Source organism: Euleptes europaea, chromosome 20 (assembly GCF_029931775.1).
Source record: "Euleptes europaea isolate rEulEur1 chromosome 20, rEulEur1.hap1, whole genome shotgun sequence".
Taxonomy (NCBI): domain Eukaryota; kingdom Metazoa; phylum Chordata; class Lepidosauria; order Squamata; family Sphaerodactylidae; genus Euleptes; species Euleptes europaea.
Genome location: NC_079331.1, coordinates 13,517,552 through 13,542,525, shown reverse-complemented (window position 1 = coordinate 13,542,525; position 24,974 = coordinate 13,517,552). Strand labels below are relative to the sequence as shown.

The 24,974-nt window shown below is 48.7% G+C and overlaps 1 protein-coding gene across 1 annotated transcript; it reads left to right on the top strand.

The window, feature by feature from the left end:
* Window positions 1-114: 114 nt before the first annotated feature.
* Window positions 115-24,974, top strand: TICRR (TOPBP1 interacting checkpoint and replication regulator). The gene is made up of 22 exons (XM_056866113.1): window positions 115-787; window positions 1,955-2,228; window positions 3,255-3,496; window positions 4,121-4,364; window positions 5,339-5,468; window positions 6,196-6,335; window positions 7,183-7,392; window positions 8,281-8,429; window positions 9,714-9,814; window positions 10,911-11,004; window positions 11,148-11,227; window positions 13,261-13,500; window positions 14,226-14,322; window positions 14,484-14,547; window positions 15,231-15,377; window positions 15,617-15,707; window positions 16,573-16,634; window positions 17,532-17,681; window positions 19,054-19,202; window positions 19,623-21,849; window positions 23,886-24,005; window positions 24,862-24,974. Exons 1-22 carry the CDS (start codon window positions 128-130, stop codon window positions 24,972-24,974), a joined length of 5,784 nt encoding a protein of 1,927 aa, XP_056722091.1. The 5' UTR covers window positions 115-127.

Sequence of the window (24,974 nt, the reverse complement as noted above, 5' to 3'; positions counted from 1 at the left end):
TGTGACCCAAACTGCTTAAGGGACTTTGATGTTCCTCACTGAGTCGGCTGCTGGCTAAGGCACGCGAGCCTTTCTCCCCTGGGTGGAATACAAGTGGACTGGAATACAGAATACCTGCTGTGGCATCATGACCTGCTCCCACAACGTGGTCTTTCTCCTGGACACAGCCTGTTCCGTGCAGAAGGCTCCTCTTCATCTGGGCACCTTGAAGATCCTGAACTATTTGGGTTGCAGGTTCGGCCTGGCCAAGGTCCGGTGGGGCTTCAAGTTCTTTGACTCCTTCAGTGTCCATGGCAGAATTTCACGGGTTGGTAGTTTCCGCGAACTTGGTTCTCGCAGCTGGGAAGACTTCGAAGAGGAGCTGGAGGCCAGGTTTGACAACCGTTACTTCACTCCGAACTTGCCCGGACCACCTCCACGAGCCACTCTTGCTCAGAACATACTGAAAGAAGCATTGCTGGATTATCAGTGGGACCGGCCTGAAATTGCTTCTCCGGCAAAGCCGGTGTTGCGGAGCCAGAAAAGCAAATTAACTGGGACTTCAGAGAAGCCCCTGGAGAGCTCAAATCCTTCCGAGGGTTTTATCAACGCTGTTTTTCTCTTCTCTCCCTGCCCTCATTCCCGGAGGGAACTGCTGCAGTTTGTTTCTGGAAGTCACGCTTCTTTGTCTGATGAACTGCTCACTTCGCAGGACCTGGCAGAAAAATTTATACCCAAGGGGATTCAGGAAATGATGGCGGCTGAGAAAATCACTTTGCATTGGGTGGACACTGCTGATGACTCCACGGTAATGAGAGAAGTAATTGTTTGGGATGCTGAATATCAAATGATGAGAGGCAGCATGGTGTAGTAGTGGTTAAGAGAGGTGGACTCTAATCTAAGCCCGTGTGCTGTTCTAAACCAGGCAGAGCCCGTGTTCAACATTCACTGGCATCTTGCTCATCCATGTAAATACATGTAATCCCTGCAGGAATCTCAGCACACCATGTGGTGCCTTCTAGCTTATGCGCAGGGAGCTTTATGCGGATGTGCCGTTTTGTGTAAGGGGATGATTGTAGGTTCCTTGCTAACTGTCATGCCTGGAGTGATATTTTTTTGCACTGGGAAGAACAGTTGCTTTTTCCTTTTTTGAGGAGTGGGGATGTCCTCAATTCTTGCTTGGTTTAAAAGAAAGTGGTTTGGTTAACTGAAGTATCTGAATTTTGCACACTGGTCTTTTTTCTCTGTAAAATGGAAATAATATTCTTAGTTTTTGTGTCTTTGCAGCCTGGCATATAATCTACCAGTATTACTGGCCTATCACTAGCCTACACACACACACATGTTAGTTTTGTGACATCAATGGGCCAAAGGAGGGAGGTCTTTTATAATGCTTCCCTCCCTGGTCACTTGAAATCTGCTGTTATTCATTACAAGTGCCTTTTTTACAACCCTGCTTTTAATGCTGACATGCTGCTTCTTTTTCCTTTCCCTAGATTTAACAGCCATTGGCTGTTCATCAACAATTTCACACTTTAAAAAGGGGAAATGAAGTTCAGTTTTTCCTTGATACTATAAAGAGGCACACAATTGACCAATCTACTTCACAGCAGATAACACAGTGTCCATTTCTCAGAAAGTGTCTTTAGCTGTTTTCGTGCAATATTATTTTGTGGATCTGCTACAACAATGTGGGCTAGGGAGTTTATTCGACCCAGACAAAATGGGCTGCTTCTTTTTCTAAAAAGCATGTTAGGCAAATGTATAGGCATGCAACAGAGAAACAGGGTACAACAGAGAAACACTGGAAGTGTACAGTTCTTTGCATTATATTAACAACAACAGTTTTCATCTACAGGGAATTATATTTAATTCCAAAAATAGCATCTTGGAATTGTAGCATTTCTTTGTGTCACTTTACTGTCTTCACCTTGTTGATATTGCTAAGCAGAGCGTTTTCATTTCCTTCTTTCAGTTTCTTGATTCTCCCGATCATGTTGGGTACCACCTATTGGCTGACCTGATGGACATCTTGAAGGGCACCATTTTGCCATCGGGAATCTTCATTCCACGTTTAAATTGTCACAGAAAAGGGACCTTTCCTTTGGAGTCCGCATCCCCTGAGCCATTCTTATCATGGGCTACGATCCTGCCTTTGGATTCCACCCTGAACTGCCTGTTCTTTTCACCTTCTGCATTGCAAGCATCGTTCCCCCAACTGGAAGGAATGTTATTTCTCAAGAGTGATGGTAATGAAAGCAACGCCGCTATTATATCCTGTAAGGCAGAGGTTCCCAAACTGTGCTCCAAGGAGCACTTGGTGCTCCGCAAAGCATCTCCTAGTGCTCCCGTGAAGAGATTGGAAAGAAAAACACTACTGTCATTCGGTTTAGTATATAGGTGCTAGGTGAAAATTAGTGCTCCGTGATGAGTTTCTCTCCTGAAAAGTGCTCGATTACTCAAAAAAATTGGGAACCTCTGCTGTAAGGGATTCTTGGCCAAATTAGGGGCATTCAAGGTCCTGTGAAAAGCAGGGGTTGTGCTGTTACGTATTTCTACCTGTGGATGAATTAATGGATCTACTTAGATGCAGTGAATCTGAGTGGAATTAAATTCTCTAAGGCTGTTACCGCACTAGGTATTCCCAGCGATGTATCAAGAGTTTGGAAATGTTATAAAAAATACTGTTCACACTTTCTATGTATTCCCACTGATGTATTAAGAGTTTGAAACTGTTATAAAAAATACTGTTTGCACTTTGTTTGGCCCCTTTAGCTATGAAGACGTCTTCCAACCATTTTTTAGCCGTGGCATCCAAAAACCCTTTTAAAGTGATGTTGTTTATAACATTTTCAAACTCTCAATACATTGCTGGGAATACATAATGCGGTAACCCCCTAAGTAATAGCAATTGTGAAGTTGAACTCTGAATCTAGGCTGCCTTGAATTCTTAATGCAAAATGATATTGTTAACCTATAACTTATTGCTGAAGTCATTTTCATGAGGAATGGGGAGTAGCAAATGTAATACCATTATAAAGGGACCAAGGAGCAGGTTGTTGGGTTAACATCTGTCCCGGATAAATTTGTGGGAAGGCGTTCCTTGCTGGCAGAAAAGTTTCCTTCTGTGCTTCCCAGTCTGGCAAGCGTGAACCTTTGCTCTTTCCAGAGTTACCAGTTTATTTAACCCACTGCTATATCTTGGATGGTTTGCCGATTTCTCCTCCTTTGAAAGCTTTTCAGTCTCACTGTCTTCTGTTTCTGGCCTTGAACAGGAAAACAAAAGCCACAGGGCTGTGCTGTGACCCTGGAGCCCTTGACCGTGAGCCAGAGGTGTTTTGAGAATCCAGTCAGTATTTCTCTTCAGTGCGCTGTGGCAGGCTGGGATGTGACGCATACTAGGAGCTTCCACACAGAGAGCTGGATAATACGGAGTTCACCACTGAGCCAATCTGCTCAGGAGACGTCTTTGTTTCAGCATCTTCTAAGGTCCATCCTGGCCCAAGGATTACATCTGGTAAGTCGCCTGTTCTGTTTTGAATAATGCCTTGTGTCTAGTTACAAAGCAATAAGTTATCAGGCACTATGTTTATTTCTTTTATGTCCTATCTTTCAGCAGCCATGTCTTGACATATTGTATTGAAAATTCTGCCAATCAGGGACCAAAAGCTAATTTTTAATATTTGGGAAATGTTTTTAGAAATATATACTATTATTGCAAGAAGTTGCATCTATTATATTTTGTAATTCTTTTTTTCACATTGCTTAATATCAATATTGTGCTTACAGAGTATCTTATGATTTACGTTAAGATTATTAGGACGATCACTGTATAATAATTGTCGTTATTCTGCTATATACTGCTCATAATTGCTGTTGTTTTTTATTGCATATTGTTTATAATATTATTGTCTGCTATATTGACACGATTGTCACTTCTAATCTATCCTTTCTTTTGTATTTTGTTCTTTTATATTGTATATGTGTGTATATACATATACACATACACACACACACATATGTATATATAAAATTTTAAATAGCTGTTTTTGAAGCATCATTCTAAATTATTGTGCATCAGTTAGGTTGGTAGGTGGTTTACCTGTGTAACTCCTGCTTGATCTTTGTTCCCATTGGGAAGGTCGCTGATGTGTCTCCGTCTGGATCCTGTTCCCCCCGTACTGGGATTTTTTCCCCCGTCTCCAGCACTGCTGCCATTCTTTCTCTTCTCTGTGCTGAAAGAACGCCTGAAGTGGGGAGATGCCTCCTTCAGACTGCTGAGGAAGGGAACCTTTTGAAGGCGGATGACCTCAGCTTCCCCGAAACGGTGAGCAGCGTGCTCAGTCAAGAAAATGACTTGAAAGAAAGCTACCCAGCTAGTCCTGGTAAGTTTGTTTCTTTGCTTATTGAAAACGTGCCATTTTGTAGTAAAACTTGAGGGGATCATTCCATGCTGTTTGCTGAAGAACCCTTGCATGTTGCAAAATATTTGGGGACTTGTTTAGAGGGGCATCCTTGATTTTTGTACTTGCCAACTCCTGTTGGCTCATGTGAAAGAAAGTGGCCTAAAGCATGCCCAGCTGTCTGTTACAAGGGAAAGTGAGCAGCTGGCTACAAACTGTCTATTAGGGAATGTCTGCAACTGCCTTCTTAGCTACCGAGGGTTCCCTGAAACAGTTTGAAAAGCCTCTGGCCTGAATGCCTTAAAACAAAAGTCCGGTGGCACCTTAAAGACTAACCTTATATATTCCAGACTGAGATTTCATGAGTCAAAGCTCTTTTCTTGAGATACTTTGGGAGCGCTTTGCCTTTCTTTCTCTTTTTTTGAAAATCACAGATGTTTTATCAGGCACAACAGGGATCTGACCTTTTTGGTGCCTGGTTCCACAATCTTGTTCTTCTCTAATCAGTACATATTTTTTTCTGAAGGCACAGCCGTTTTGTCGAAGGCTAAAATCCCCTGCATGCGTAAACCTGGGAATAAGCACAAAATGAACTGGGAATAAGCACAAATTGCAAACCTGTTCTCTCCAGTATCAAAGGAGCATGCCTATTATATTAGGTGCTGTGGAACACAGGCAGGGCGGTGCTGCTGCAGTCGTCTTGTTTGTGGGCTTCCCAGAGGCACCTGGTTGGCGGCTGTGTGAACAGACTGCTGGACTTGATGGGCCTGGGTCTGATCCAGCAGGGCTTTTCTTATGTTCGTATGAACTCATTGTGATTTTACTTCTGAGTAAATCTGCCTAGGGTTTGAGGCTGCATTTTTTTTAGCCGTAGGGAGGTCTGAGGATGTTGATTATTATTTAGGATTTCTGTTTGTGTGTGTGTGTGTGTGTGTGTGTACGTACACGTCCAACAGAGACTCCACTTCCAGAGTGGGCCCAGCAGGAGCTGTCTCGGACTCATCGCTGGAGCCCCGTAGTGATCGAAGGCTGGTACCCTTTCTCAAACCTCTGCGGAGCAAGCTCCCCTCTGATGGAATCACTAAGGTAATCTTCAGAGACTACCCTTTACCCCCAGCAAGACCGGTACTCATTTTACCGACCTCGGAAGGATGGGAGGCTGAGTCGACCTCGAGCCAGCTACCTGAAACCGATGTCCGTTGGGATCGAACTCAGGTCGTGAATAGGGCTTGGACTGCAGGACTGCAGCTTACCACCCTGCGCCACAGGGCAACAAAACATATTGCCTCGATAGTAATTTGTGTGTGTTATGTACCGTCAAGTTGCTTCCGACTTATGGCGACCCTATGAATGAAAGTTCTCCAAAATGTCTTATCTTTGACAGCCTTGCTCAGATCTTGCAAATTGAAGGCTGTGGCTTCCTTTATTGAGTCAATCCATCTCTTGTTGCGTCTTCCTCTTTTCCTGCTGCCCTCAACTTTTCCTAGTATGACTGTCTTTTCCAGTGACTCTTGTCGTCTCATGACATGACGACAGTAATGGATCCAGTTTAATAAGCAAAAATATAGTTTCCTGTGGAGTTTGTCTAGGTAACCATGCTCTTCAGGCAAGACTGTTCAGCCCTGCGGTCTGGGAGGTCACAGGGTACCGTGACTGAGTTAAGTGGTACAGGGGAATAGGTATTCCGGTCTCTAGCCAATACAAGGATGTGAGATGTTCCATGCCACAAGCTCTCCTCTGCAGCGGGGAGGAGCAGCTCCCTTTCTTCTGTGGCCAAAAACCCTTATTTTGATGCGAATCTTTCTGTCTACAGGTTGCTGCAAGCAGCTCCAGCTACTGTGGAAGAGACCCCGAAGCCCGAAATGGAGCTGACCCAGAGCCTGTCCGAATTTTACCAGCGGAGAGCCTCTGAAGTCTCCGCTACATCTCGTCGACAGGATCACAAAAAGAGGCGTATGCGCAGTGTTATGTTTTTGCCGACATTCTGCATGACAGCCATCCCTTATGACAACCAATCAGCGTGGTGTAGTGTTTAGGAGTAGTGGACTCTAATCTGGAGAGCCGGGTTTGGTTCCCTGCTCCTCCACATGAGCAGGGGACTCTAATCTGGAGAACTGGGGTGGTTTCTCCACTCCTCCACATGAAGCCTGCTGGGTGACCTTGGTCTAGTCACAGCTCTCTAAGAAAAAGAAGAAGAAAAGTTGGTTTTTATATGCCGACTTTCTCTACCACTTAAGGCAGAATCAAACCAGCTTACAATTGCCTTCTGTTCCCCTCCCCACAACAGACACCCTGTGAGGTAGGTGAGGCTGAGAGAGCTGTGACTAGCCCAAGGTCACCAAGCTGGCTTCGTGTGTAGGAGCGGGGAAACAAAATCCAGTTCACCAGATTAGCCTCCTCCACTCATGTGGAGGAGTGGGGACTCAAACCCGGTTGTCCAGATCAGACTCTACCGCTCCAAACCACCGCTCTTAACCACTACACCGTGCTGGCTCTTAGAGCTCTCCCAGCCCTCTCCTACCTCACAAGGTGTCTGTTGTGGGGAAGGTGATTGTAAGCCGGTTTGTGACTCCTTAAAGGTAGAGAAATCGGGGTATGAAAACCAATTCTTCTTCTACTTACCTGTGTTTTTTTTTAAGAATAAATTAAAGTTGCTGCCTTTGATTGCATAAAAATTTGCAACATCTGAGTGTGCTCGGTTGGTTGGATGGTGATCATCTGCGATTGGTTGGTTGGATGGATGGTGATTATCTGCGATTCATCTCAACCTGAACACACTTTTTGTTTTAAATTTGGGCAGGTGGAGCTCCCCGGACTCCTGTCAGGCAGAAGATGAAGACTATGCCTCGCTCCCTTCAGATGCTGAATGCCGCCAGGCTGAACGTGAAAGCCCAAAAGCTCCAGCCGGATGAAGAGCTGGCAGTCAGCGAGAAAGCCTCAAGGCCATCATTGCCTAGAAGATCGGATGATGGAGGGGAAGAAAAGGGAAGAATTGTGAGAGCTAAATTAGGTATGTGCAAGATGAAATCAGCGCACTGTTGTGCTAGTGTCTCTGGCGCTTCCCCCCCCCATCGCCTCCAGCAACTGTGTTCTGCAAGACCACAATGCAACATGTGCTAGTGTGGTGTAGTGGTTAGAGCAGGGGTGTCGAACTCAGTGGTTATGATATGAGATAAATGTCACTTGGCCAGGCCAGCCCAGATTGAGAGTGGGAGGGGTGGCTGCCTCGGCTGGTTCGCGGGCTTTATGTTTGACACCCCTGGGTTAGAGGGTTGGACTAGGAGCTGGGAGACCCAGAATCAGATTTTTTTGTACGGCATATGCCAGTAAAACACCCAGGGTTCAGATCCCTGTTCTGCCACGGAAGCCTGCTGGGTGACCTTGGGCCAGTTGCACACACTCAGCCTGGCCTACCTCACAGGATTGTTGTGAAGATGAAATGGAAGAGGAGAACAATATAAGCCGATTTGGTTCCCATTGGGAAGGAAGGCAGGGTATAAATGAAGTCAATAAATAATAGATGCTGGTGTGTGTGTACGTACGTGTAAAGGGCTGTCAATTCACAGATGACTTATGGCGACTCCTTTTGGGGTTTTCAAGGCAACAGGCTAACAGAGGTGGTTTTGCCATTGCTTGCCTCTGCATAGTGACCCTGGAATTCCTTGGTGGTCTCCCATCCAAGTACTAACCAGGGCTGACCCTGCTTAGCTTCCAAGATCTGATGAGGTTGGGTTTTACCACACTGCTTCCCTCCCTCCACTGCTTTCTACTACCTCCTTATTACCCCAAAATAAAGTTCAGTGGCTTATTAGAATTGTGTGGATTGCAGGAAGCATTTGTGTCTAATCCTTGCTTTTTGTCACTTGCCTGTTTGTGTGTCTGTGTGTTTGGAAAACAGACTTCAAAACGGAGGAAGAGATGGTCTCCTACGCAACCACAAGCTACCAGAAGGCGGTGGCCGACGGAGAAAATTTGTCCTCATGTGCCCGTGACATTGTGGCAGCTATGAACATTTTTCAGATAACAAATGACGTCCGAGAGAAAGCGGTAGGTGGCTAGACATACTACATGCCAAGTGTGCGCATGACACAGAGCCATTCCTTGGGGGAAGGGGAAAGACGAGTGCACTGTGGGTTCTTTGACACCAGGTAGAATCATAGAGTTGGAAGGGACCACCAGGGTCATCTAGTCCAACCCCCTGCACAATGCAGGAAGTTCACAACTACCTCCCCCACACACCCTCAGTGACCCCTACTCCATGGCCAAGATGCCCTCCCTCTCATCATCTGCCTAAGGTTATAGAATCAGCATTGCTGACAGATGGCCATCTAGCCTCTGCTTAAAAACCTCCAGGGAAGGAGCACTTACCATCTCCCGAGGAAGCCTGTTCCCCTGAGGAACCGCTCTAACTGTTAGCAAATTCTTCCTAATGTCTAGACGGAAACTCTTTTGATTTAATTTCAACCCATTGGTTCTGGTCCGACCTTCTGGGGCAACAGAAAACAACTCGGCACCCTCCTCTATATGACAGCCTTTCAAGTACTTGAAGATGGTTATCATATCCCCTCTCAGTCGTCTCCTCTTCAGGCTACACATACCCAGCTCCTTCAACCTTTCCTCATAGGACATGGTCCCCAGACCCCTCCCCATCTTTGTTGCCCTCCTCTGGACCCGTTCCAGCTTGTCTACATCCTTCTTAAATTGCGGTGCCCAAAACTGAACACAGTGTGATGCGAAATGGTAACTAAAACAGTAGTATGTTTACCACTGTTGTATTGTTATGGAGACAAAGTCTGCTAAATTTTGGCTATGATAGTATGTGTACGTTTTTGTCACAAGAGTCTTCTCCTTGGCTGTCATAAGCAGCTACTCCCTAAAGTAGTCCTATAGTATTACCCCTGGGCCAGAATTCATGCTGCGACATATGAATCTTGTTTAATCCATGGTTTGCAGGACAGTTTCTGGAACCACATTTCTGTCCAGCACAAATGGCACTGAAAAGATGTGAACCGATCGCAGTAGAGTTTTAGTTCTCTCCGCCCTGGGAAATGCCTTTGACTTCCTGTGCGCTGACCAAATATTAGTCTCTTCATAAGGGTTCCAAGGCAAGCATCTGTTCAGCATTATTGCGCCTTTGGTGTTTTCTCCACATTTCTTTACTTCCCTTGCTCCAGATGTTCACTTTGCCCCGTGAACTTAAACCAGTGCTTGCACCCCTCTCTTTCCTTTTCTCTGCTCTTTGAGCCATTAGATTAACGAGTTAATTGTGGAGCTGTGGTCTGACGTCGTGGTTTCACAGCTGCTCTTTTTCTTCTTCTTTTTGATCCTCAGGCCGCCCGTACAGGAGCAATTCGAAGCAGTCTCCTGAAGAACAGCAAAGCCCTCCGTCAACAGCTGGGCAACGTCCCTGATAAGCAAGTCAAAGTCAGAGAGTACGAGCACCACGTTTGCTTTCTAAAATAGTTTATTGTCACTACTGTGAAATGCCCAGTGGTGTGTTGTGGGGATTCCCCTGTGCAGTAGTGGAGGGATTTGCTAGTGGCTGTTTTACTCTCTGTGTGTGTGTGCCGTCAAGTCATAGCCAACTTACAGTGACCCCATAGGGTTTTCAAGGCAAGAGATGTTCAGAGGTGGTGTCACACACCTGGTATTACTTGGAAGTTTCCCATCCAAACCCTTGCCAGGACCGAGGCTGAGAGTGTGTGACTGGCCCAAGGTCACCCAGCAAGTTTGCATGACACATAAAAATATAAGGAAACCCTGCTGGATCAGACCAAGGCCCATCAAGTCCAGCAGTCTGTTCACACAGTGGCCAACCAGGTGCCTCTAGGAAGCCCACAAGCAAGACGACTGCAGCAGCATTTATCCTGCCTGTGTTAAGAACATAAGAAAAGCTCTGCTGGATCAGACCAAGGCCCATCAAGTCCAGCAGTCTGTACACACAGTGGCCAACCAGGTGCCTCTAGGAAGCCCACAAACAAGGCAACTGCAGCACCATTGAACACTTGAAGCTGCTTTCTACTGAATCAGACCCTTGGTCTATCAAAGTCAGTACTGTCTACTCAGACCGGCAGCGGCTCTAGAGGGTCTCAGGCAGGGGTCTTTCACATCACCTACCTACCTAGTCCCTTTAACTGGAGATGCCAGAGATTGAACCTGGGACCTTCTGCATGCCAAGCAGATGCTCTACCACTGAGCCACGGCCTCTCCCATTATCCTGCCTGTGTTCCACAGGGCCTAATATAATAGGCATGCTTCTTGGATACTGTAGATTATAGTTCTGCATCATTGCTAGTATTCATTTTGACTAGTAGCGATGGATAGCCCTCTCCTCCATGAACATGTCCACTCCCCTCTTCAAGCCTTCCAAGCTGGCAGCCATCGCCACATCCTGGGGCAGGGAGTTCCACCATTTAACTAGGCATAAACGGGGATTTGAACCTGGGTTTCCCAGATCCTAGTCTGACACCTTAACCACACCACGCCGGTGCTCACAGCAATGAACACCTCCCCCCCTTTTTTTTACAGGTGCCAGCTTCAGGTGTATTTGCGCCTGGAGATGTCCCTGCAGTGCCCTTGGGTACAGGACAGCACAGATGAAATGGAGCAGCTCGTCGAGGAGGTGGGTTGATCAGTCTGGTTTCTCTGGGTTCCAGAGAACCGTGGTTCCGTAGACACCAGAATCGCGATCCAGTGGCTGTGAACGGCCACACCTTGGTTTCACTGACCTGCCGCTGCTTTTCTTCACCTCTCCCCATCTTGCAGGCGACCGAAGTGCTGCGGATCTTGTGCTTGGCTGAAGACCCGGCGTACCTCACCAGGTTTTTAGAAGACGCGGTAGAAATGTAAGTGCTGCCTTTGGGTCATGGCGGAACAAGCCTTATGCACGGTTTAATTTTATAGCAGTGTACTTCGCTGGTGAGGAGCCCCGTGGCGCAGAGTGGTAAGCTACAGTACTGCAGTCCAAGCTCTGCTCACGGACTGAGTTCGATCCTGACGGAGGCTGGTTTCAGGTAGCCGGCTCAAGGTTGACTCAGCCTTCCATCCTTCCGAGGTCGGTCAAATGAGGACCCGGTGGGCTGGGGGTAAAGGGAAGATGACTGGGGAAGGCACTGGCAAACCACCCCGTAAACAAAGTCTGCCTAGGAAACATTAGAATGTGATGTCACCCCATGGGTCAGGAATGACCCAATGCTTGCACAGGGGACCGTTACCTTTTTATTTACTTAGCTGGTAATTTAAAAACAAATTAAATTTAAGTTTGCATATTGCTATGCAGAGCAACCCTGGCTCTTTACTTAGTACCGTATATACTCGGGTATAAGCCGACCCGAGTATAAGCCGAGGTGCCTAATTTCACCCCAAAAATGGGGAAAAATTAGGCACCCATGTATAAGCCGAGGGGGAAATGCACCCCCTCCCCCCCCGCAGGTTTACCTGACCGGGCTCCAGGTGCGCAGGTGGTGGCGGTGGCGGCGGCCCCCTCCCTGCGCGCAGGAGGCCCCGCAGGGTCAGCTGGCAAGCGGGAGGAACGGCCTGGGTGGGGTGCGGGAGGTGGGGGGGAAGAAACCACCGCTGCCAAGCAGAAGGCGGGGTGGTGGGGGGGGCGAAGAAACTGCGGCCGTGCAAAAGGCGCGACCGTGATCGCTCAAAAGGCACAGTGGGGTGGGGAGAAACCTGCCGCCGCGCAGAAGGCGCGGTTGTGGGGGGGAGAAACTGCCACTGCCGCCGTGCAAAAGGCGCATTCGGGTGGGGTTGGGGGGAGAAGGCGGGATAGCCCGCCCATCAGCTGGCCAGCGGGAGCGCACTGGGAGAGGGCCCTGCAGGCGAATTACCGTATTGACCCGAGTCTAAGCCAAGGTGAGTTTTTAAAGCCAAAAATCATTGCTAAAAAACTCGGCTTATACTCGAGTATATACGGTACATATTTCTTGGACAGGTAGAGTATCCCTTATCCGGACATCCCATACCGGGACTGATCTGAAAACCAGACCCTTCGAGCCGGCATGCAGGCAGATCCGGGCTGCCTGCTTTCAATGTTTACTCTCACCTAAAAAAATAAAATACAGTGTACCCTGCATCTTAGATGGAGACTGAAAGCCTGCCCTTGTTAGTTTATTGGTTGTTTGTTGTTGCTGTTGTTTAACAGCTGATGCAGGTATTCTGGAGAGATAGTGACACCTTTGCTTTCTGATGGCTCAATGTGCAAGAAATTATTGAAAATATTCTTTAAAATTTACATTCAGGCTATGTGTATAAAGTGTATATACAACATAAATGAATTTGGGTCCCATCCTCAAGATACCTCACCATGTATATGCAAAAATTCCTAAACATTCCAATATATGGTAAATTACATTCAGGCTATATGTATAAAGTCCATAAAAAACATATGTAAGACATAAATGAATTTCGTGTTTAGACTTGGGTCCCGTCCCCAAGATATCTCATTGTGTATATGCAAGTATTCCAAAATTTGGAAAGATCCGAAATACGGACCACTTCTGGTCCCAAGCAGTCCGGAAAGGGATACTCAACCTGTATCTCAGTACAGCATGTATTTGATGACCACTGAAGAAGACATGGTCGAAACACATCTGGTCATGCACTTCTGATTTGTTTTGATGTAGACAGATCTTTAGTTGGTCATGTATTTCTGATTTGTCTTGGTATTTTATGTAGACGGAGATACTTTTGATTGTATACATTTATATATAGTTTCCCTACAACTTCTTATTCTTTGGTCATGCTCAGTTGGACCATTGGTTCATCTACTTCAGTATAGTTTACTATGGCTGGCAATAGTCTTCCAGGGGCTTTGGCAAAGAAGGGCGGCAAGAGATCCTTTTACCTGTTCTTATTAACGCTGTTCCCCTAGGTATATGGAATCGATACCGAAAACCCTCGGGAGCTTGTACTACAGTCTGGGGACGCAGGTTCCCCCCAAGCTGGCCGCCCTCCTGCCAGCAGACTTTTTTGGTGACGATTCCCTAAGTCAGGAAAGCCAAGCCCCGTCCCTTCCTGCTTCTGCAGCTTCTGACCTGGCTGCCAGGTCAGGTTCCGTAAACAACGAGGCCGAAAAGCTGGAGGAGCTCCGCACCAGATCAGCCAAGAAAAGGTGAAAAGCAGCACTGAATTGAAATTGGATCAGGATGCATTTTACTCCTGGATGTCATAGAAACATAGAGTTGGAAGGGATCAGCATGGTGTAGCAGTTAAGAGCGGTGGTTTGGAGTGGTGGACTCTGATCTGGAGAATCAGGTTTGATTCCCCACTCCTGCACATGAGCGGCGGAAGCTAATCCGGTGAACTGGATTAGTTTCCCCTCTCCAGCTGGGTGACCTTGGGCTAGTCACAGCTCTCTTAGAGCTCTCTCAGCCCCACCCTCCTCACAGGGTGTCTGTTGTGGGGAGGGGAAGGAGATTTTAAGCCAGTTGGATTCTTCCTTAAGTGGTAGAAAAAGTCAGCATATAAAAGCCAACTCTTCTTCTGCGTCTCTAGACCAACCCCCTGCACAATGCAGGGAATTCACAACTGCCTCCTCCCCACACCCCCAGTGACCCCTGCTCCATGCAGAAGATGGCAGGGGGGAAAAAAACTTCCAGGATCCCTGGCCAATCTGGCCTTGAGGGAAATTGCTTCCTGATTCCAAAGTGGTGATCTGCGTTAACCCTGGGCATGTAAGAAAGGGCCACAAGAGCCGTGCGCTGACTCAACCCTTCCTGCCCTCCCCGGAAGTCTCTGGACTTTAGTTTTTTAAAAACTTTACCAAATTGTGCAGAGTGGAGGTGACGGTTCTTAAGATCAGGTCTGAAATAGTACCGTATTATCTTATGCTCGTAGAAAGAGTACGTTATCCAGGCACCGAAGTGTGACCGAAGCATCACTGAACTTGCGCCAGATAGAGATCCCTCAAGTACCCAAAGCTCGTACTAGGAAGGTAAAGTTTTCCCGGGGAGCCTTTTTTGTGGGGGAAGGGCCATACCTGAAATGTGTATAGAGTCCATAATATCCTGGTATCCATCTGCCTTGTGGCTATATGTGATCTAGACATAGAGGCAGTTTAGAAGTCATTCTAAGACCTTCTTCTAATACCTTCAGGACAGTTCTCGTGCGTCACTTGACCTGAAACCGTTTCCAGCAGCACAGAAAACACCAGTGCAAGGTACACCTCCTTTTCTTTCCTTCGTCAAAACCTAGTCAGTGGCTTTATGTGTGTTCTAAGCATGCTTGTTTTTCTCTCCCCAGCTTGCTGATGGGCATATCAGTTATTAGAGGAGCAGGGGCGTAGCATCTCACGTTGGGTCTGCAGGAATTCTGCATTTAGGCGTTCGATTGCTTCTATCACCTTTTGCTTTCGCTTCCATTTTTAGCAATTCTAAGAGTTTCATCAGTCATCCATCGAGGCTTTTCATTTCCTTTGGCTGCAGCAAGAGTCTTTGCGCATTCTTCCTTCATAATACCTCTGGTTTCAACCTACAGTTCTTCTGGTTCATGTTCACTTGAACTTAGTAATGCAAATCTGTGCTTTACACCCTTTAGGAACGTAGCTTAGATCAGAGGTGTCAAACTCAATTGTTACGAGGGCCGGATATGACATAAATGTTACTTGGTTGGGCCGGGCCATGCCTCCCCAGCCCAGATCGAGAGTGGGGGAGTGGCTGGCCCATGGGCCAGATAAGAGCTTTCTAGGGGCCAAATGCGGCCCACAGGCCTTACATTTGACACCCCGATCTTGGATTGTATTTTGGCGCTATGAATGTTCTTCTGGTTTTCGTCAGCTTTGTCTTACATGGAGGTTGAAATCCTCTCTTTTGCTTAGCGTTTGGCTTTTCTTGACGCTTTCAGAAGTGACGAAGGTGCGAAGGAACCTTTTCAACGAGGAGATGCAGTCTCCAGCCAGAAGATCCTTAAAAAGGATCCCTCGAAGCCAGTCAGTGTCTGCTTTGGAAGGGCTGAGAAACAAGGACAGCCAATCTAATGAAGCCTCTAGAGGTGAGAGAAAACTGATTCAGTTGGATGGTGCGCTCTGCCTTATCAGGGCTGTTCTCGCTTTTTTCTGTAATAATGCATCCTCTTAACTCTGTGCCAGGTTCTTTAAAACAATAACTACATCCACTGAATAGACTCAAGTAATAAAGCTTTTCACGAACTCTGCCGTTGTGGGTGGGTGTCGCTCACCTGAATGCTTCTCCCAAGAATGCCTTGCAAGACGATTGCTTTGTCCCTTCCAGATCATCACAAGCTCCTGACCAAGCGGGTGGCCGAGACGCCGCTGCACAAGCAGATCTCCAGGCGGCTGCTGCACAGGCAGATCCAAGGCCGGTGAGTTGGACGCCAAGTTGCTAGTGCTGCTTTGGGCAGAGAAGGAAGCTGTCGCTAGCTTCCTGCATCAGGTGCTGCTTTTCTGTTCTACTGAGCACGTAGTGCGACAGAGCTCTCCCCATCTCTGTCTAGTTGCCCAGCCATTTGGATAGTTAAATGTTTTCTTCAGTTGTGCAGGGTGTCTCTCTCTGCCACTGACGTTCTTGTGGTGTAGTGGTTAAGAGCGGTGGTTTGGAGCGGTGGACTCTGACCTGGAGAACCAGGTTTGATTCCCCCACTCCTCCACATGAGCAGCGGAGGCTAAGCGTGGTGAAGTGGTTAAGAGCAGTGGTTTGGAGCGGTGGAGTCCGACCTGGAGAACTGGGTTTGATTCCCCCACTCCTCCACATGAGCGGTGGAGGCTAACCTCTTGAACTGGATTTGTTTCCCCACTCCTACACACGAAGCAGTTGGGTGACCTTGGGCAAGTCATGCTCTCTCAGCCGCACCTACCTCACAGGGTGTCTGTTGTGGGGAGGAGAAGGGCAGGAGATTGTAAGCCGGCTTGATTCTGCCTTAAGTGGTAGAAAAAGTCGGCATATAAAAACCAACTCTTCTTCTTCTTCTTAATCTGGTGAACTGGATTTGTTTCCTCACTCCTCCACATGAAGCCAGCTGAGTGACCTTGGGCTAGTCACAGCTCTACTAGAGCTCTCTCAGTCCCACCTACCTCACAGGGTGTCTGTTGTGGGGAGGGGAAGGGAAGGTGATTGTCAGCCAGCTTGAGACTTCCTTAAGTGGTGGAGAAAGTCGGCATATAAAAACCAACTCTTCTTCTTGTTTTATGTAATTATATTCAATACATCAAGTGCTGTTTTCACTGCAGGTGTTCAGATCCTGGGTCTGAAGTTGGTGTTGTAGAAGAGTCTCCTGAAAAATCTCTGACCTGTAGGTATTGGTGCCAAGTGAATTCTTTCTCATCTGTTCTGGATGACTCAAAATTTGGGAAACAGTCCCCCCCCCACACACACACCCTAATTGAAATTTGCCTGCCAAGGAAGCAGAAAGTGGCAAGGATTCAGAAATGACCAGTTGATCCCAAACGTTCGCCACCTTAATGGACAAGGCAGCTTATATTTTGGAGGGAGGCAAAGAGAGTTGAACTTCTAGAGGCCAAACTTGATTGCAGCGGTCCAAAATCCAGATCCAAAACGAACATCCACATGTGGTAGAAAGTGCCGTCAAATCACAACTGATTTATGTTGTTCATGGAGGAGAGGGGTATTCATGGCTACTAGTAAAAATGGATACCTATTCACTCCAGGATCAGAGGAGCATGCCTATTATATTAAGTGCTGTGGAACACAGGCGGGATAATGCTGCTGCAGTTGTCTTGTTTGTGGGCTTCCTAGAGGCACCTGGTTGGCCACTGTGTGAACAGACTGCTGGACTTGATGGTCTGACCCAGCAGGGCTTTTCTTATGTTCTTATAAGCATGCCCATTACATTAGGTGCTGTGGAACGCAGGCAGGAGAATGCTGCTGCAGTCGTCTTGTTTGGGGGCTTCCTAGAGGCACCACGTTGGCCACTGAACAGACTGCTGGACTTGATGGGCCTTGGTCTGATCCAGCAGGGCCTTTCTTATGGTCTTATGTTGATGGGGTTTTCAAGGCAAGATGCGAGGAGAGGTAGCTTGCCATTGGTTGCCTCTGCAGAGCAACCCTGGACTTCCTTGGCGTTTTAATATACAAATTGTGGTCTTATGGTTGTTGTTAGCCACCCTGAAGTCTAATTTAAAAAACAACAACAACAACGCTTAAAGGTTTGGCTTGCTCCCCCTTAAAGGTGGCTTGAGACGGAGCCCTCGGATCAAGCAGTTGTTGCTGGATAGAGCTCTCTCTGGGTCCTTCCCGTCCTCCCAGGCTACCATGAAGAACGTACAGCAGGTGCCTTCTGCACATCTAGAAGGGCCAGGCACTCCAGAGGATTTAACAGGTACGGGAGCAGGTTGCTGCTCAGCCCCTGGGAGGAAATGCCTCTGTGAGCCAGGATGGTGTAGTGGTTACGAGAGGTGGTTTGGAGCTGTGGAGTCTGATCTGGAGAACCGGGTTTGATCCTCCACTCTTCCACATGGGTAGCGGAGGCTAATCTGGTGAACTGGGATGGTTTCCCCACTCCTGCATACGAAGCCAGCTGGATGACCTTGGGCTAGTCACAGCTCTCTCCGCCCCGCCACCCCCACCTCCCAGGGTGTCTGTTGTAGGGAGGGGAAGGGAAGGCGATTGTAAGCGGTTTGATTCTGCCTTAAGTGGTAGAGCAAGTTGGCAAATAAAAAAACAGCTCTTCTGCATCTAACGAGACCAATGCACTTTCGAGCAAAGGTGATAAACTGAACCAACATACAAAAGTTCTTTTCAATTCTATTAAAATGGGGTGTTTTTTTTAATCCCAGAAGAAAGGAGAGGTTGGCGATACCTGTCAGTTTCCTAAATAAGGGCAGCTCGTGAAACATGGTTAAGAGGGTTGGACTGGCATCTGGGAGACCCCGGTTCAAATCCCCACCTGTGCCATGGAAGCTTGCTGGGTGACCTTGGGCCAGCCACACTCTTTTCAGCCTAATGAGCCAACAACAGGGTTGTGGTGAGGATGAACTGGAGGAGAGGAGAATGACATAAGCCCCCATGAGGTCCCCATTGGGGAGAAATTACATAAATGAATGTAATTAATTAGATAAACGTACAATTAACATGCATTCCTTTTTCCAAATGCAGGCTTTCAAATCAATTTATATTGGGACCGGGGTGGGGGGCGAATCTTGGGCGACCTGTGAGCCTGCCTATTAAATGGTGGCTGATAAGAGCGTGAATTAATTTTTTTAGCACAAAATAGAATAGGCTTGTAGAAATTTGAAGCTCATCCCGGCCTCTTTCCAGAGGCTGGGAAGTCTTCAGTAGAAGTATCCTTATGAAGGCCTGAACTATATGCCCAAAAGAGATCTTGCGCTGATAACCAAAGGTCTCTGCTGTGAAGATCAGCTGAGTGAAGAGAGGTTGGATTCCAAGTTGCTGCATCTTGTGAGAGAAGAGCAAATGACCCCCTGCTTTCTCATGGCTCTTCACCAGAAATCACACCCCGCTCTCTGCCTCATGGCAATTGCATGGCAGACATTCAAATTTCCAAATGTGGGTCTATTATACTTTGTTATACTTTTATCTGCTAAATAAAGCAAGTTCATACTGGTCCAACTGTCCTAAATCCCTCTCTGTCTTCTTCCTTAGGGTAGAAAGCTCAAGTGACCGGCAAACACATTGCCCTGAGAACTTGAGGATACAGATGTAGCAGTAATAGGTTTTCTGTTTGTTTGTAGGGCGGGCTTTGCCGTGCCCTAAAAAATCCATCCAGTCCCCCAAGAGCCTTCTCTTTGGAGCACTTCATGAGGCACCCAGATCTGGAGGGACAGAGTCAAGCAGTACAAGGAGAAAATCGTTCGCCTCGGATGATCCTGTTGCTTTCCAGGTAAAACTGCCTTTGTGGGGCTTCTGCCCATACCCAGTGGTCTGTGTGACTACAGGCTGTTCATTGCAAGGCATACCTAAAATGCACAGCGTGTAGCCCAGTGGTTCCCAAAGTGGGCAGTACCACCCCCTGGGGGGGCGGTAGGATTACCTAGGGGGTGCTAAGAGGCAAAGGGGCAGCAGGGGGGTGCTAGAGGTGGGCCCCTTCAACTGTGTTGTTGGATAGGGTAGGGGGTGCTGGGGTTGAGTTTGTGGGGCCAAGGGGGCGGTGGCCCGAAAAGTTTGGGAACCACTGGTGTAGCCGAATGGAGCTGACGGTTTCGTGTCGGGAAATGGCACCGAGTTGTTGATACGCGGAATGTGTTCTGTTCTTGATGCTCCTATCCCAAAGCAGTGATCCGTTGTCGTTTCCCTTCCGCAGACACCCAGGAAAACTCCTCGCCGGTCTTCTCCAAGGCTCCTCAGCCTCCCCGGCAACATTCTGAGAAGATCTCCCCGGATTCGAGAGAAGTCTCAGCAGACCCTTCTGAAAAGCCCAGTCCCGAAACAGAGCGTGGCAAAGAATTTGGGCTGCCTCTTCTCCCCTCCCAAGCGGAAGAGCCAGCCTTCGCCCATGTCCACTGAGAAGGAAGGGGAATCTCTGGCGCTCTCCGCTCTGCCCAAGGAGAGCTTTTCTTCCCCTCGCAGAGCTTGGCGGCTGCGCACTCCAGGAAAGCAGGAGACGGGGGAAGTGCTCGATGAGGTGTTTGGTTCACCCACAAACAGTTCCCATCCAGCTTCTTATTTCATGGCAACAACCCTGCTTCCGTTGAGTCCCAGGGGAAGATTTCCTTCTCCGCTACTCTCCCCTAGGCGATCCTTGAGAACTCCCCAGAAACCAACCTCTCCATCTTCTGCTTGGAAGAGGCAAGAGAGACCTGAGGAAGAAAGACAGAGAGATCTGAAGTCTCTTACGCCGTTGAAATCAGACTCTGCGCTATCAGACCGATTCTCCAGAAAATCTCTAGGTGGGCCTTCGGATCGGTCTTTGAGCCCCACGGTTGCTGGGATTGCAGAGTCCTTCTCTTCACATCCATCACTATCCAGTTTTACCTCTTCGCCGGGCACACGACTAAGGTCAGGTTACGTGATCTCCTCTTGTGGAACTCCAGAGCGGGTCGGAGAGACTCGCACACCCAAAAAACTGCAGTTGAAACCTCAGTGCGTGTCAGGCACCACCCCAACAAAATCTACCGAGTCCCCTTCCTGCGTGTCAGAAGACCCCTTGCATGCACACGGACGTAAGGGGGAACCTCCTCGGTGGGATGTAAGCGTCGGTCTTTCCGCTGAAACCGATTCGCTCTGCAAACCTAGGATTATTGAGAGTGTGGTGCCAAGAGCTGAACCCTCTTCAGGAATGGTGACCCCTAGTAAGAGAGGTTCGGAGAGACACCTGCCTCCTGCACTCTTGGCTAGAGATAGTGTGTCTATCCTGGATTCCATAGTGGCATGCGAGGGCATAGATCTCTCTGATTTAGCCAACACACGGAGCCAAATCTCCCTTTCAAATAGTTCTCCAGGGCAACAAGCCCCAATGGCTTTACGAGATAACATTTTGCCTGCAGCAAAGTGTTCGGACCCACAGCCGCCTTTTTTTCAAACCCCTCCCAGACGCACCGCAAAATCCTCAGCCCCAAAGCTTGGCTCGCGCACCTACACGCTGCGCTGTACCGCCGACAGAAGGCAGCGGGAGGCCACTGCTCGACTCGGCAGCCTCGAAACCACACCCAACTTGATCGCTCCCTGGAATACCGCCACGTTGCCTTCTGAGACGGGGCCCCCTACCTACGAGGTTGAGCTGGAGATGCAAGCGTCCGGCCTGCCCAAGCTCCGCATCAAACGGGTCGGCTCTGGGGTACCCAACGAGCCGCCATCCCAGGCAGAGACGAGAAAACCCAAAGGGGAGGACGGTGAATTTGACACAGGTGATCTTTGTGTGAGCTGGTGCGGCAGGCATCCTGGGAAGCTGGAACCCGTCTGCATCTCGCCCTCCTGTTGTCGGTCCACCCACAGTACTCCGGGGGAGTTGGGGGGAGGGCAGACCTACATATGCCAGTCATACACCCCCTCTCGCTGCATCTTGAGCTCCACTCCCCCGTCTGACGGCTGCGCTGGTGTCTCTTGGACCCCCTCCCCGAAGCAGAAAGTCAAAGTGACCCCCGAAGCGATCAAAGACTGGCCGCGGAGGAAGAGGGCCGTGGCCAGCTGCAACAAGAGTGAGAGACAGGCGGAGCTCGCTGTGGAAATACTGGCCACTGACGAGTGGGGAGGGAGAACTGCAGAGCTCCCTGGTGGCAGCAAAGCCCCGGCGGGGGGAGAGTTTGGACTGGAGGGAATCTACAGGCTCCAAGACCAGTCGCCATGCAGCGACACAGAAACGGGCAGGGATAAGCGCATCCACAAAGGGGCTTTTGGATTAAGGTCCAGGAAGAGGGTCTTTGAACACCTGTCTCCAGAGGAGGAAGCCAGCTGGGAGACAAAACGGGCCCGCCCAGTCAGAGGGGACTCCGTCGTGTCCGTTCACCCAACGGAACTGTTCAACGGAGGCCAAGAGCGAGCATTGTCGATTGGAGAAAACCTGGACAAAGAGGAAGCCTTCGACTTTACAGGTGATTGTAGTCAATGCTTTGCAGTTCATTGCTGGGTTGGAACAGCCCGCTGGGTTGGAACAGCCCGCTGCAGAACTGCCCCGGGGACCCAAGGCGATTGAAATTGGGTGCCCGTGAGCTGATCCGAGGCACAAGTCGATGGGGCTGGTCTCTGGCAGGGTGGGAGCCGACTTTCAGGACCCCGTGGGGAGGATGTAGCCAGGCATCTGTACGTTGGGTTGGGGGTGGCTGGCATGGAGCATGGCCCTCTGACAGAAGCCCAGAGGCATAGAGCTCGGGGGCCAGAGGGGTGGGATTGGACTAAACGAGCTTTGCTCTCTTTTGATCTGCATTCAGTGAACCTCCTTCTTGCCCACGGCAGGTCAGCTGATGAATCACCTGCCTTTTAATTGGCTAATACAGATTAACCATTCAGAACCTAGTTCCAGAGCAGACTGAACTGGAGCTGGGAGGTCCGTGCTCCCCCAGACAGGGATTAGCAATTTATTTGCCTATTCCTACCTGTAGAGCCACCTACCCGTGGCGCAGAGTGGTAAGCTGCAGTACTGCAGTCCAAGCTCTGCTCATGACTTGAGTTCAATCCTGACGGAAGTCGGTTTCAGGTAGCCAGCTCAAGGTTGACTCAGCCTTCCATCCTTCCAAGGTCGGTCAAATGAGTACCCAGCTTGCTGGGGGTAAAGGGAAGATGACTGGTGGAGGCACTGGCAAACCACCCCGTAAACAAAGTCTGCCTAGTAAACGTCGGGATGTGACGTCACCCCATGGGTCAGGGGACCTTACCTTTTTACCTGTAGAGCAAGCAGAAAAAGAAACCGTTTCTTCTTTGATTCCCTGTCCCACGCAACCAAAGCAGTCTCAAAAATCCACAAGAAAACCCTTAATTGGCAGTCTTTCAAAAAATCACCCTCCAGTTGGATCATCTCAACATTTTAATTAATCTTGAGGTAGAAGCCCCAATAGATGAATTGGTCTTCCCCCATTTCCAGTGCCCCACACAGTCACAGAAGAGAGCCAGCATGGTGTAAGTGGTTAAAGTGTCGGACTAGGATCTGGGAAACGCAGTTTCAAATCCCCAGTTGTGCCAGTTGAAGCTTGCTGGGTGACCTTAGCCTCAGCCCTGGCCAGTATTTGGATGGGAGTCCTCCAAGTAATGCCAGGGGCATAACAGCTCTGAAAATTTCTGCAATTATTAAAAGTATAAGAGGGACCCCCTTGGAGGGAAGACAGCATGGTATAACCCGATCTCATCGGATTGCATAAGCTAAGCAGGATCAGGCCTGTTTAGTATTTGGATGGGAGACCTTCAAGGAATACCAGGGGCATAACGCGGAGGCAGGGAATGGCAAACCACCTCTGAACGACTCTTGCCTTGAAAACCCTATGGGGTCGCCATAAGTCAGCTGTTGTGTGTGTATGTTAAGTTCCATCAAGTTGCTTCCGACTCATGGCGACCCTATGAATCAATGCTCCAAAATGTCCTGTCTTTGACAGCCTTGCTCAGATCTTGCAAACTGAGGGCTGTGGCTTCCTTTATAGAGTCAATCCATCTCTTGTTGGGTCTTCCTCTTTTCCTGCTGCCCTCAACTTTTCCTGGCATGACTGTCTTTTCCAGTGACTCTTGCCTTCTCATGATGTGACCAAAATACGATCGCCTCAGTTTAGTCATTTTAGCTTCTAGGGCCAGTTCAGGTTTGATTTGATCTATAACCCACTGATTTGTTTTTTTGGCCGTCCACGGTATCCGTAACCCTCTCCTCCAACAGCACCTTTCAAAGGAGTCTACTTTCTTCCTGTCAGCTTTCTTCATTGTTCAGCTTTCACACCCATACATAGTAATAGGGAATACAATGGCATGAATTTACTTAATCTTGGTGGCCAGTGACACATCCTTACACTTCAACTGTTACTTGTCAGCAAAAAATCCCCCCCAAAACCAGGCATGCTCAAGGTCCTTTGGGCTTTGTAAACGTCTAAGCAATCAGGATACATTTGGCCGTCTCTCATTCAGTGACTCCTTCCTCCCTCCCCTTCCTCAGGTTTAACTCCACCCGGTTCTTCTGTGAAGAGCTCCATCTCCGCTAGCAGTCTTCGGGCACTGACGCTGTCCCCCCTGCTTTATCAGGGACGAGCCACATCCCGGAGGAAGCGCCCCCCAGGTAAAAATAAAATTGCCATCTTTAGTTAAAACAGCTGAGAGCAGGGGCGGAGTGGGGGTGGGGAGAAAGGGTTTGAAATGATGTTCCCTGTATGTGCATGGAGAAGGATAGAAAGCCTGTGCCGTAACAGCTTGACTTCTCAGAAGGGAGCCAGGGATTCGATTATTTTACAGGCTTCCTTTTTTTCAATTTGCACCAGCAGCGATTTAATGGGCTGTGTTGTAAGGGGGCTAGGAATTGCCTCCTGGGGCCACAAAAGCACTGCCTCCGTGTCCCTTAATGAGAGCCAGCATGGTGTAGTGGTTAAGAGCGATGGACTCTAATCTGGAGAACCGGGTTTGATTCCCCACTCCTCCACGAGGGGCAGACTCTAATGTGGGGAACCGGATTTGATTCCCCACTCCTCCATATGAGTGGCGGACTCTAATCTGGTGAACTGGGTTGGTTTCCCCACTCCTCCACATGAAGCCCGCTGCATAACCTTGGGCTAGTCACAGCTCTCTTCGAACTCTCTCAGCCCCACCTATCTCACATGAACACATGAAGCTGCCTTATACTGAATCAGACCCTTGGTCCACCAAAGTCAGTATTGTCTACTCAGACCGGCAGCGGCTCTCCAGGGTCTCAGGCAGAGGTCTTTCACATCACCTACCTGCCCAGTCCCTTTAACTGGAGATGCCGGGGATTGAACCTGGGACTTTCTGCGTGCCAAGCATATGCTCTACCACTGCTCTACCTCACAGGGTGTCTGTTGTGGGGAGGGGAAGGGAAGGTGATTGTAAGCCGGTTTGATCCTTTGAGTGGTAGAGAAACTCAGCATATAAAAACCAACTGTTCTTCGTCTTCCCCTACACAGAAGACAGCTCCGAGTCGGGAGCAGCCGGCGAAGACCTCTCCCCATTCAAAAGCGCACCCTCCAGACGGCGTTCCCTCAGCCGGACCTACTCAAGGAAACGCCTGCTAAGCTGA